We start from the raw sequence: 14,741 nt of genomic DNA, 5'->3' as shown, positions 1-14,741 counted from the left end.
AATAACTTATATAATTAAAATCTTTACCAATTTTGTTAATGAGCAAGATCATGCATATTAACGACATAATGTGGCATGTTTGGCTGAGCTTATTGTTGCTTTGGAAACCAGTCTTAATTTGACTTCATAACTTTGACTATAAGCTTAAATGAAGATCATGCAGGAGTTTGACATATCAGATTTAGACATTAATGTGGTGACCTTACATGTAATTGGCTATGCTTTTACCACTCGAAAGAATATATTTCTGATAAAGTTTTTATCAGACTTCTTAAACTTGCATCATTAAGACCATGGATGAGTGCATTTGCGAGCAACATCTGTGGTCCTGTGTCATTTGATCAGCTGAGGTTAACTACACTTTAAAGACTGATTTGGATTTTTAACGTAGTTTTAGCAATTTTGCTGTCATATTGCTACGATGTCTGCAGTGTGGCAGTTTATAGTGATGTCTTGCACTGGGGCATAATGCCGCAGACATGTAGCATGATGTCCCACCCAGTTACATCATGATGCAGGGCTGACCAGTCCCAACACTAACCTCTTAATGTTGAGTGCCAAGCATTGCACCTGTTAGTACCATTTTTGTAAGTCTTTGGTATGACTTGGCCAGGAACTGAACCCACGACTTCCCACATCCAAGGCAGACACTCCAAACACTAGGCCATCTGGAGCAGTCACTTACACTTTAAAGACTCAGTTCTGGTCATATTTAGATGAAATGGGATAATTAGGCTTGCACCATCATGATATACAATGTTTTTATTCTGAGCAAGATCTATGTATTAACAAGTTGATATTGCATATGATTGGCTGAGCTTCTTACCACTTGAGAGGCAGTATTTCTGACCTGATTTTAATAAAACTTGATAAATACACTGATATTGTCAAGATGTTGGATGATTGTTATTATGAGTGAAATCTATGCATATGTACGAGGTTAATTTGAATCTGTTTGTGACACTCAGGAGACTATATTATTGATAGGATTTTGATCAGACTTGGTATAGTTCTTGTATAGTATGATTATGAGTTTAATTTACATATATTTATGATGTGACCTTGTACCTATTTGATGGTTGAGCTTGTCAACACTAGCAACTATATTTGTGATATGACTGATCAGACATGTTAAGTAGTTTTTCTGTTAAAGAGCCTGATTATGAGCAAGTATCCCTTTTTGTTAATAACAGGAAAACCTTGGATAACTTCGCTTGTGAGCAAATACTGGACAAGTTTGATCACCAGTAAGATCATTTTGTAATAAAGAGATAATTTATATGATTGGCTAAGCTTGTTACCATGGAGACATAATTCCAATTGGATTTTGTTCCACATTGGTAAAAAAAAGCCTATCTCTTAGATAGGCTAAAATAAGTCAGATCAGTGTATATTCGTTTACATCAGTAATTATGGATCGCTTGAATTATGAGCAAACTTTTATGCATGCTAATTAGACTTCTCTTGAAAAAGAATTGTTGTGAAGATATAATAATCGAGATAAAATTGATATGATGTCAAGTAGGAGTGCCATATTAGTGAAATGGTCGGCTGTTAAGTTAAATGAAAGCCATGTGAGCCATATCAGTCTCACTTGGGCTTCTTGTTTTTGGTGTCAGATTATGAAATAGAAAAGAAAATATTTCTTAATTTTGTCTGGGTTTTCTTTGGCTGAATTTTTACAATGATATCATCTGTACATTTGCACGTCTGTAAATGCCCTTTCACAGCCTAGATTAACCCATTGGATACCATGCTGAAATGGATTTACAGAGTTAAAATTTGCTAGATTTAGGTCAAGATTGTTACTTTCATGTGTCATTTTTAGTTGAATTAAGAGGGACTTGATAAAAACTGGGTATCTTGTTATTGCTATCACTTTCACTCTAAAAATAGGAGGAATGCATGTTGAAGTGTTCTTTCACTTGTAGATTTCAGGCATAAGGCACAATTTTGAAATGGGCTATAGTGTTTATTAGCCATTTGAATGGCTTGGTCACCAGAGTTATGATATTATTGTTGGGCATTGCTAGTATGCACTAAATTGCAATTATTAGAGCTGTAATGTGTACCAAGAATTGTCAATGGTTACACGTATTTTAGTTAAGGCTTAAAAAAGCCCACCATAATTTTGCTTCGTGAGATATTACCCAGGCTCTCTGGTCTATGAAAAAGGGACATGATTGTCACAAACAGGTGTTGTTGGAGAAAAGAACAACTTTTTAGCTTTACAGTGATGCTAAGCAATGTAGACCTATGCAATTTATAAAATAAATACAAATATATTTAGCCTTTCTCTCATTTAGTCTAAGGGAGATCTGATAAAAACTGACAGTTGGATAGACAGACATTTGCAAAACATTGGCAAAGTTTGGGATTATGGGGAAGACTGGGACCTGCAGGCAAAAATTGTGGGTCAGATAATAAAAGTCAGCTTTACCCATTTGCTCCTATATGGGCCAAATGGCCAGTCCAAAACACCATCTACTTGTATAACTAACTGGTGATGATAGGAACAAGACAGCTAGACCCATCTTAAGTAAAAATGAAAGTAACCCCTTGCTTTGATGAGTTGAAACTACAAATTCCCTCGTGTACTTGTGTCAAACAAGATGAAGTGGAAGAAGTTTCTTTTAAGTTTTGTACTTGCCAAACATGACTACAAATTCAATCAGTTCTTTGTCTACATATAGATTACAGTCAGTTACAAGAAGATTCCTGTCATCAATTTCTTGTGTCTGATGACAGGAATTCTGCAGTGTTAAAATGGGTAGTCCTGCAATTTCTTTTGGTTTTTTATATGCAGACTCTTTCAGCCATATAAAAGTATTCCAGAATATATTAGGGTTATCATGCTGTTTGCTGATTTAATTGAAAAGTATCCAAGAAAATGGGAAAAAATGCCTGTGCCCATGAGCACAGTACAGTAGAGTTGCCGAAAAGACGTTTTGATTGTTAGGTGCTAAGACAAAACTTTGTGGTTTCATGCCCAGTTTGGAGAGAGAGAGAGAGAGGTCATGCCAGTTTTCATGAATCATCAGCAGCATTTTTGTTACACTCCAGTGATTCTCTCTTGCACCTGCATCATTTTATTGTGTTTATTTGTACATTAGAAAATTTCACCATACAGTCAACAAGTAGTTCTTGCCATTATGATCTACCAACTTGTTTCCTTCACAGGTACATGTATAGTTTGGTGCTTTTTGTTGGTTATATTTTGAAATGAAAAACTGGAACAAAGAAGATAAGGATTCCACTTGTAAAGAAAAGTTTCGTTCTTACAACACATGATTTTGATAGCATGCTATGATGATAATAATGAAATCTATTCATCTGGGTAGCCAGTACAGCAAACAATGATGCAACATTCTCAGAATGGCAGTTCTTCCAATTGTGTGCATTTTTGTTTGTCTTCATTGCACAACAAGGTTTAAAGCCATTTCCATATCTGCAAGTGAACTTTGGTTACTGTTAGATGTTGGGTTTCAGTTGTGATACAAGCTCTTATTAAAATATAAGAATATTTTTTTGCTCAGAACTGCATTCTCCTATTTTCATAATGAGTTTGTTCCACCATGTAGCCTATTTGAATCTCATTCCCCACTGGACCTGAGAGAAATTGTGAATATGATATAAATAGTTGTGATTTTGATGTACTTTGGGGTAGGGCCTGACAATAGCATAGTGATTAAGCAGGTTGAGTTTTCAATCATCATGGGATATGTGGAAATAAACTTTTGAACAGCTGTAAGATTTGTGCACACATTTTTTGGCAATCATTGACAAAGATGTTGAAATAAATATGAGCAAAATGAATGTATTTGAATATGTATTGAAAGCAAATAATGTCACTTGATTACTTCCTAATAAAAAGAAATTTTATATTAATTGGCAGAACATGAAATTATTTTTGTAACAGTAGTAACAGAAATTCTTTCCACATTTCTTTCTTCTGCTCTGTCCCAACCCAGCATAAATTTAGAGGAATGACAAGACTTAATATCAAACGGCTCGAAATTTGTGTTGAAGGTTTCGTCAGTGCTGATATTTAAAAGGACAAATCCTTACATGCGACAACTCATTTCCCAAATATCTGGAATTCTTAGTTTAGAATATCTGGAACTTCATCAAATCATTGGTTTTCATGATTAGTTGCTGCAAAATGTGATGTTTGCACACACAAAATTGTTTCATTCGCAGTCTTTTTTTCTTCATCAGCTTATGCACTGTCAGTCACGTTATATTGGAATATACCATTGATAAATCTGATGTGAAAATTTCCCGTTTCCATTTGGAACAAAGGGAATTTCGGCTTGTTTTGTATGTTGTATTTTCAAAAAGGATCTGTTGAAATGATAAGTTTATCAAGAACAATTGCAGGAAGTTGGTAGTATATTTTCACATATTTGAACATACTTAACAAATCTGCTATAAATTTGTTTTATACAGTTTAAAGTATTTTGGAGAGGAAATAACAGCTTAATGTGGTAAACATTTATGTATTCGGAAATCTTCAAACCAAGGTTTGAAGGATACTGCCAAAATAATGTAAGGGGAAGTAACTCAACATTATAAGTAAGCCACAGCAAAAGCAAATTAATGGCTGCTGCAAATTTCATGAATATTATACCAAATTATGAGGAAATGGTTATCAGAGATTGTATTTTGCCAGAGTTACTGAAACATTTACACATTAGGTTTGGCATGGTGGGCATTTGAGTTCATTCCAAAAAAAATTAAGATGGTAGTCTGTAATTATTACATACCAAGCAAATGATTATATTTTTTTATGGTGCTGTGTTAAATAAGTGTTGACCCACTGGAAATTTTGCAAGTAATGTTGAATAATAGCAGTTGTGGCTGATATGTCTGGTCTTTAATTTTAAGTAACAGATTTTTTTCATCATACTTAAACACTAGTAAAAAATTTGAATATCATGGGATGAACCTTAAGAACTGTCAATTTGTGAATGGGTTTTGTTAAAACAAAGTTTGAATTAAAAACTGCATTTTATGATTTAAAAAATTGCTGCCTTCAACTTCATTATGTATGCATAGAAGCTAATTGTTACCTGTATGTAGACATAATGTGACAGGGGATTGTTTGTATTCATCCATGTATACATGATGAAAATGCCAGAGCTTTATTCTGAGGTACGATGATTATGTATTGCTGTTTGATTGATTTAGTGTGTGTGTAGTTTTGGGAAGAAGTCTTTTTGCTCCAAGGCCAACTGGTGCTGGAATTAACCTACTATTAATTTCATTGAATGATCACAAGTATTACCAAGATGTTATTGTTCACAGGTGAATTCATAAGAAGAACTAGTATGTGCAGGACATGATGCAGAAAGAATCACTTTAAAAACAATAAAAGATACTGTCCATTTTTGTTAACATGTTATTTCTAGTTAATTCTGTTTTGCACATTGAGTTTCCATGTGCAAAAATGCTGCTGATGATTGTTTTCAATGTTGTCTTTATATACACGAGTCTTTCAAAACTTCATTTTGTGGTATTGGCCTTAACAAGTAAACACTAATATTGTATGGTCAGTCTTGCTTGATGCCCGTTTTCTACTCACTTTGTATAGTCATTAGCCAGGAAGTACTTGGACCACAGACATTTGTGTTTTAGCTGTTGTCCTCAGTACACCATACCATTCTTGAATAAATTTTAAATATCTGACTTTTCAGGTTAAATTTGCCAGTTTTCTTACAGACTGAATGCCAGTAGTTCCTGAATGTAACATTAGTTCACTACCTGTCAGGCATGACATTTAGGTCAAAGCATTGACAGATAGATCCCTGTTTATTTGATCCCTTTCAATAACCCACCGCTTTACTACGATTTCTGATAATTTTGTCCCAGCAGCGTCAAGGCCAGTTTGGTGAGGGTGGACAAGGCAGTGGTTTCCGTAGCGGCCCAGGATTCAGTAGCCAAGGTGGCCCAATGGGTGGGCCAAGTGCCCAGGGCAACATGTTCGCAGGGGGCATGGGTGGTGGTGGACAGGATAGGCGTAGAGATCGTGGCAGTGGCAACCCTAGGGATGATTATGGAGACCTGAAGAGGATGAGAAGATTTTAAAATTAGGACAGTTTATCCTGAATATATGACTGTGTACATATACAAGCTGCAAGTCTGAGAACTTTTCACCCATTTGATAGTGTTGAAATGGATTTAAAAAGAAAAAGCCACTTGGAATTCGTTTTACTAGGCTTTTGTAAATATGACCAAAAGATGGAACGTGTGAGGACTTGAAATATACACATTTGACTAAATGTACTGATCAGGATCTAGTTTATAGATTTGATCTGAGCTCTGAAGTCTAACATTTTGTAGTGATGTATAGAATGATGCTGCAAGTACACAACTGGACCGTCTAGTTTCATAGGGCTTGTTTTGAGCCATTTAATTTATCATCGGAGGAATTATTTTTTAAGAAAAAAACAACACTTGAATCCAGACACAGTTGATGTTTAGAAATACTGTCCAAAACATAATAACAAGTGTTAACTCATTTCCTGTCAAATAGAATGAATCATGTGATTTCTTATGGCAATACATTTCTGTATCGAGCATGTACCTGCTATCTGTGGAGTTCCTTTGATGGTTTCTTCATTTATTCAATGTTTTTTTTTAGATTTTATTTTGCATCATAGACAGGGCAGACAATTTAGCCTGTATCTCCATGTGTTTTAGATGGAATATTTCATTTATCAAATATTTTTTCTTTATAGGTAAGATTATACATGTAGCTTGATCGTGTATTTTAAGTGAGCCATTGTAGTTTGTTCATCGTGAGATTCTTTCCTCATCTGTCCGTGTCATTGTATCATGTGTCATAATTGTATAATAAAGTAATAAACACAATTTATTTTATTATTTAATGTCAAGAAGACTGTCGAATACGTTGAAAAATTACAATTCCAGACGCTGGTCAAATGAAACATCTTCAGATATTTAGAGTAGGTATGGGACTCTGTTACAGGTGATCCTAATGAAGTGCATTTATGCATTCAGCGTGAAGCCATATGTAGGTGTTGCGTAAATTTGCCATGTTTGAATCCATCATCTGGATTTAATGTCACATAAGTTGTGAACGGATTAGGGTAGGCACACATTATTTCATGAAGAAAGCTAGAATGTTGAGCAGGATTTAAAATTTAGATTGTATTACTACCTATTCACACCATTTGAAGCATTTGCAGGTTTATACAGTGGAACCGGTCTTGAAAGACCATCACTTCTGCCAAAACATAATGGTCTCATGACGGGTGGTCTCACTTAACAGGTCTTAACACGATATGATCAATAAATCTGTACATGGAGGACCTGGTCTCTCAAGACAGGTGGTCTCGTAGCAGTGGTCTCTCTAGACCAGTTTTACTGTAGTTCCAACACAACAAATTTATGGACGAATTGATGGGGCATGAAAAAGGATAAGAATTTAAACAGTTTAACTTTTTTTTTCCATAATTGCATTGTTGTTTAGAGGGACTGATATTTAGCCAGTGTATTAGCAATCAGGCTGTTAGGAAGTACATGCTGTAATACAGCATTAACATGAAAGCTACTGAAACATACCATGATAATAATAAACCCACTGGAAATCTTTAAGAATGCCAATGAAGAACTTAAATATTGAAAGGCAATTTTAAATTCCTCATGTTTGACATCACTTCTGTTAGAAGATGACTCTTGTGTACTTGCCAATAGGTGGAACATAGTCACCAACTTAGTTTGCATATGATAATTGGAGTACGCAGGTGGGCTGCTCTATTATAGATGAAGAAATCAAGTGATTGTGAGGGTTAGACTGACTCTTGAGTATGCAGTGATGGTCTCAATGCAATCAAAGGAGAGTAAATAACTTTTAATCTCCTACCATTAGCAAAATTGGCAGATGGAATACTTTTTATTTTAGATTGAAAAAATTGTTTATGAGCAGCATTTCAAGATCTATAAAAAAAAAAACTTTCATCAGAACTTGTAGATAGGTTTCTTCATGTCATCGAAGGAAACATCTCAGTTTGCCTGGTCACTATGAAGCAAGCTTTTGCATAGCAACTTCTTCTAAATATACCTTCACCAAATGTTCATTTTATTTGCCCTAAATGAACAAAGATGCCCGATTTCAAAATTTAAATGTCACAGTTACCATGGCCTCTTAAGAAGACGTTGGTGTACATGTACTATGAATTGTTTGCGGTTTTCTAAAAAAATAAAAAAGGGTTCTGTGATTTTTTTATATTAAACTATAAATTTAACGTTGTATCACATTATTAGAGCTGAGGCAATTTTTTTTTGTGGCAAGTATCTTGATTCAAAATTTCTGATTATTGTAACAGATAATTCTTCTCCAACATGATGCAGCCTCTTGACTGATTTGATGAGCACCAACAGGAACTAGATGGAAAATACAGATGATAATGTTAAAAACTGCCTTTACATCTAAGGTTCTTGTAGCATTTGATGCATTGATAGCTTTATCAAGGTTTATTTTGTAGATTTGGATTGGTAGAAGTTTTAATTTTGTCATTTAATTCCTAGGACTAATAAATAGGAATGTGCATTTTTTCACAACCCTATCTCTCACATGAAAGTTTTCATATGGTCCTATACACGCCTATTGGATTTGCTGTCATTTCCCATTTTCTCACTCTAATTGCTGACAACAGCAATTCTGACGCGCCCACATATACACTCACCACATTGGATTTGTTCAGTAACCCACTAGTTCATTCAGCCTATTAAAAAAGTCATGAACTGATGACCATCTGACCTAATATTGATTAAATTCCACAATTTGGGTGCACACTTCTGTATTGGTATTTATATGTTTTGAAATTTGTTAAATTTTCAAAGAATCTTCTTAATTTACTTAACATTTTGTAAACTTAAATTTAAGATTTCTTGTATGTAAACGAATTAATTATTTATCTAATATAAAATGAGTATTGTACTGGAGGATTTTTGTAAATAAAACTACAGCAAATAATGGAGAAAAAATAGAAGTAGCTTTACAGCACATTCTGCTGGAAAATACTGTTTCAGAAACCGGATCTGGCTTCATGTTCTTGAGATTAGTGCTTGCTCAGATATTTGTTACATGTGCAGCTTGGATAGTTGTCACATCTGCAACAAGTGTTCCATTAGGCGAGACTAATGGAATGTGATGTCAGTCTGCTTGTCGTTTGTCCATCTACCATAAATGTTGAGTTCAGATAAGTGAGCTTATGACGGTAATCTGGTATCTTTCAACATTTGCTGTTTTCAACTTCTCAAAATCCACCAGATCAATTTAAACAAAAGAGTTTTTGGCATGAAGGCATTTAAGGTTTGCCAATAAATCATCCAGATATGGTTGCTGTTGAAGAAATGTTTAAAAAACAGCTCCTGAACCACAGAACAGATTTTGATCAAACTTGACAAGCATTTTGAATGGAAACCTTAAAAACTTGTTGTAATAAAGTGCTAATTTGCCATCAAATTGAAAAAGAAACAAAAAACTGTGAAGACGAGACTTTCTTCTTCCTAACTGCTGAATTAAATAGCTCTCTGGAATGAATGCATTTCAAATTCATACAAAGAATTTGGATCTACCATGAAATATAGGCAGTGTTAAGAAAAATAAAAAACCTGTAAATGACTTAACCAGAACCCCTAAATGTGATTTGATTCAACTTGAGAGAAAAAGTATCCTGGCACATAGACCTTTAATATCTATACAAACAATACCAATTCAAAAATCTTAAGATTCCTGTTACTAAAAATATAAACACCTTATTGTCACTTCCAAGCAACCACTTGACAGTTTAACCAGATTTGTCAGAAAGTGTCCTGACATTTTTAACACATTTCAGATTTAAACAAAGAAGGCATTCTGCTTTCCAGTGTGAATCATGGTTAAAAATAGAACAATATTTATGTTGAGAAAATGCAGACTGACCATCTTTGACATGAAACATTTGGGCATAAGGTTCTTGAACTATTGGACAAAGAAGGTTGCTGATCTGTAATCAGATATGGATGAAATAAAATACCCCTCTCACTTAAAAAAAGAAAATCTTGATAAACCTTAAAATATTTGTTTTCGTAGCATGAGAAATTTCAACAGAAAACATTTTACTCGGTTGACTGCTCTTGCATTTGGCTTGGACAGATGTCATTTAGGTGAGTGAGCTGTTGCAAGTTTGGGCCTAAAAGGCTTAAATGGAAGTAGCTTGTATCAGACTGTGACAGTGGATTGGTGGATTATCATCAATCATTGTATTCAAAAGAAGTAACATTTTAATCTGTTGAACTAAGGTCTGTGGTATAAGTTGCATGGAGCCATTGTTTAAGGTGCTGGGTTGATCATTTAATCTTGAATGTTACCGTGTGTGTGTGTGTGTATATATATATATATATATATATACACACACACACACACACACACATACATACATACATACATATGCACACACACACAGACAGATCCATAGGAATTTCATTTAATTCTTCAGGAGAACTGAAGAATAGATACTTGGGAGTAATTGCTGACATTGTATGATAAAGCAAATTCATTGAAAATTCAGCAGCAGACAAATTGGAAGTATTTGGTTTTTTTTGTTTTTTTTTTGTTCATGCATAAAGCATACAGATGGACAATAGTATGTGTTTGCAGGCTTATACTTACTAAGCTTTGGTACACAAATTGTTCAATGTTTATAATGAAGAAGTCATACATGATCATATAGAATGCTTAATGTTAAACCTGGCTGCTTAATTTTAGAATACTGTGATCAGTGCTGGTCACATTCAGTTATCTTTTTTGTCAGAAAATTGATTAAACAACCCACATAAATGATATAATGAATATAAAAACCCAATAGCTTAATTTCTGTATATTACTACAAGTCAATTTTTCTGCTTTAACATCATTTCAGATTCTGCATAATCTTTCCATAATATTTTGTCAGAAAACTTAATAAACAGCCCACATGCTTTTTATGAAGCACAGTTTAGTGGAAGCTTGGCAAAGCAATCAGTTTGGTTTCATCTTGTCTGTACATGTGTCCACACGCTAAACATTTTTGTTTCCCAGTAGTCTTTTTAAAACTGATTAATAGGTGGGCTGATGAATTGATAACATGGTTAAGACTGAGCTTCAGGTTTAAATTTCATTCTTTTTACTTATTTGTTTTAAATTTCATAACATCTATCCCAGGTCTTTGTAAAAAAAAAAATGTTTGGGACAGGATTAAAACTTGGTGATGACTAATACTGGCTACTAACAATAATTTTGTTTATTCATGTCAGCTTACTTACTTTTTTTGTGATTATTTAAAATTATAAATCTACCACTTGTATCTTTTATTTTTTTTTTAAGAACATCACAAACCTTTGGTTACTTAATTTCAGGCAAAAGTTTCCCTTGGCAACAGCATTGAATAAAACCAAAATTAAAGTATTTTTTTTTACAGACTGTTACAGTTTATCTGATCATTGATTGTAGCAGTTTGGATATCTCTTGGTAGAGGTGCTTCTACTTGATGAATGTATGGTAAAAGAGTAATGATGTTTTTATTAACCTAGGGAAATATATGGAATGCAGAAAAGTCCAGTAGGATGAATTGCCGATCGATTTAAACATTTGGTTGGCTTTTAAAGCTGACTTAATAAATTTTTTTTGTTCAGCTCCTCAGCCATGGATGAATTCTGACTGGTCGTTAGGGGTGAAACAATTCATCGATATTGATGCATCAGTACTTGCAGCAAGGATTCACGTATCGATACATAATGAGAGGCAATACAAAAGAATATTTACCATATGGAAGATATTTTAGTATTCAACAGTCATGAATAATTATTAATTTGTCTTGTTCGTTACATTTAGAATTCATTTTGAATAGCATCTGCAATCACAGGCACTCATTTCTGTTAGTAAAAAACAAATGAAGAAGACCTATTGAGAGTACTCACTCGCCATTTAGAAATTAACAGAAAGTGACTTGGTTCATAATCAGCCCATCAGTAATATTACATGCTAATTATCTTAAACCAGCGGGATGTTCAGCATATATTCCAGATGTGTTCCACATGTATAATGAAGTACTTTTCTCATTATTTAATAACCACTTTTACAAGAAATTTCTGTTAAATTATATCTTGATTACTTTTGTTGATATGAAAGCTACATTACCAGTGTGCCACACATTGAAATTTGTTACATAGAACACTCAGTGGTGGTTATTGCTTGTTCCGGTCCAGGTTAAACAATAACCACCAATCGGAAATTAATATAGCTTATTTCCTGCATGACAAACAGGATGTATTGGCAATGCAAAAGAGAAACTTCACACTTAAGTCATTAATTGATACGTAAAGTACTTGAATAGATATATTTTCAGTGTGCGCAATTGTGTGAATTGTGCAAAATGTGTTCAAATTCATGCTTTTTGAAAACAGTGATGTGTGAGAACTTGTGAAATGGTTGAAAGACCCGCAAATGAAAATATCCTCGGCAAAGTATACATTTTTATTTAACTGCTCTTGTTGCATCCAGTTTTTCATGTAGGCAATTGTTTACATATCTGGGTTTTTCAGGCATTACATGAAAGGTTAAACTAAATTTTATTGACATATTATGTCCTGGAATAAGCATTATGGCATAGTTTGAACCTTCCATCAAGGAATAAAATATGTATTACATAGAAAATCCAAAATGTCTGATTCACCGTGTGGTTCTGCAAATACTGGCTGATGACAGTGATGATAATTTTTAAGCTTACGTAGTATATCAAGTTATTAGAGCTGTTCATGGAGATTTCAGTGATTTTAAGCCCCAAAATGGTGCTAAATACAAGTCAGATGTACATGTTGGATGACTGCATGACGATTAGTCTCATTTTCAGCAGTATTTCGAAATTAAATGCAGAAAGGGCAGTATACTGAGCCTAAAATACAGTCAGTGTAAAAGTAGAATGCAGTTTTCATTTCTTTTATCAGTCTGTTTAGCTCTGCAGATCACATGTTGTCAAACCATATATCCATTTCAAGGTAAAGATAGACTGAATAAATAAGATGAGAAAAAATAATGACATAAAGAAGTAAAGGTTTTTATTTGAATACCTTTGTTGGCACAAGCCGACCATGGCATTAATGGAATAAAATCCCTAATACAACATTATGGAACATATAAGAAATCTGGCATAGCACTCATTCAGTAATGTAAGTTTATGTCGGTGAAAATTCCTTGTGGAGCAGATGCATCCAAAAGATAATTTTTGAATTCTGGAAAATTGTACATAAAGATGAGTTCACCAACATATTCAAGCTGACAGCTGGTTATGTATATACCCATTCAGAAGGAAGCATGGAACAACATTCACACACATACGGAAGAAAGTATGCTTAAAAATAATTGACAGATAAATGCGTATACAGCTTTGAGGTGACATCTTGTAAAGATTTTGATTTGAGTCGTGCTCTAAGAAAGTGGAGCAGGAAGAAGGAGATAGGCGTATTTAAGTGTTGGGTAAATATTGAACTATGGCCGTTTGCTCCCCTCCCCCTCCTTTTTTACTTCACCCTTTCTATATTTTGGTGACAAATGAGGGTGGGTCCCCTTAAGATCAAATCCTGGCCGAAACTCTTCTATAATTGAACATGGGGAACAAATTTGAAATTTCTCTTTTTATGCAGAGATACTTAACTAGTGAATGGAGATGCCAATGAAATAAAATTAGCACAGAATCAGCAAGGGTGCAGATTTCAAACCTCTTGAGTTAATCATGTGTATTTTTGTTTAAAAAAATGTAGAATAGGACTGGCTTTTGTCAGTCATTTTCCTTCTTCACTAACAAAAACATGTACCTGTGGTGGCAGCAGTATTTTGTATTGCAGAAAGCGTTAACGTGATCCTTTTTTTAAATATTCATTATCATTCCCGTACCTGGATTTGTTCTGGATAAAACTTTCTTAGAACAAAGAAATTGCCTTATTTCATCCATGTTGAAGATGACTTAGTAATGACTTCAAAGTTTAAGTGAGATTTAAAATTGGTAATAAGATGTTTTTGAGCATCCATGCTTTGCAAAACAAAGGACTTGAAAGTGAGTTAAATGGAGCCTGCATAAAATGGCATAAAATGTTGAATAAAACTCCGACAACCAACAGGTAGTCTGTTTGAAAGTATTTCGATTTTGTCATCAATGAGAATTGCATAAAATTTACGATTATATCCATATTCTGCATACTGGAAATTTAAGCAGCATGTCAACATGCAAAAAAATGTACCACCTACCTTTCAAAGATGGAAGGACCATCAAGTTTGTATGTTTATCGATACTTATCATATGAGGCTGTGAATCTAGAATTCTATTAGTACTTGGTACTTGTATTGTTTCACCCCCAATGGTTGTGATGTATATACTAAACATCAGTTAATTTGTGGCTGTTTAGTTGTTCAAATGTTAAATACCATTTGATTGGTTGGTTTTGCACGTTTTTTTAAGAAAAATCCCATCTGCAGGTTGAATAGCTATTGCCTCCTATCTGTGTCCATAATCCATCTGTCTGCCCATAAGCTTTTCTTATCCTGTGCACAGCTCAAACCATTGTTATTTCAACCAAACTAGCTATATATGTGAAGAAAGTTGCATTGAGGTACCATTTGTTTGTTGACATTTTTTGCATTCATTGCCCCATTACCATGGGAATGAAGTATACAACAAGTAATATATACATTAAAATTA

At 34.0% G+C, this 14,741-nt stretch overlaps 1 protein-coding gene across 6 annotated transcripts in view; it reads left to right on the top strand.

The window, feature by feature from the left end:
- The window catches only part of LOC149786092 (uncharacterized), a 95,156-nt gene that overhangs the window by 44,800 nt on the left and 35,615 nt on the right, over positions 1 to 14,741 (top strand). For 2 of the 6 annotated variants that reach the window (XM_089976387.1, XM_089976385.1), the window contains one exon: positions 5,875 to 6,873. The exons of 2 other annotated variants lie outside the window; for them this stretch is intronic. In XM_089976387.1, the coding sequence (XP_089832513.1) occupies positions 5,875 to 6,087 (213 nt within the window). In that variant the 3' untranslated portion in view covers positions 6,088 to 6,873. Of the gene's footprint in view, positions 1 to 5,871; positions 6,874 to 14,741 lie in introns of those variants that run through there. 2 more of the 6 variants (XM_089976386.1, XM_089976383.1) reach the window with 1 other exon arrangement.

Source organism: Sinohyriopsis cumingii, chromosome 12 (genome assembly GCF_028554795.1).
Source record: "Sinohyriopsis cumingii isolate HCF-2022 chromosome 12, ASM2855479v2, whole genome shotgun sequence".
NCBI classification, from domain to species: Eukaryota; Metazoa; Mollusca; class Bivalvia; order Unionida; family Unionidae; genus Sinohyriopsis; species Sinohyriopsis cumingii.
Note: the sequence above shows the minus strand (reverse complement) of the source record. Positions and strands in the feature narration are given on the sequence as shown.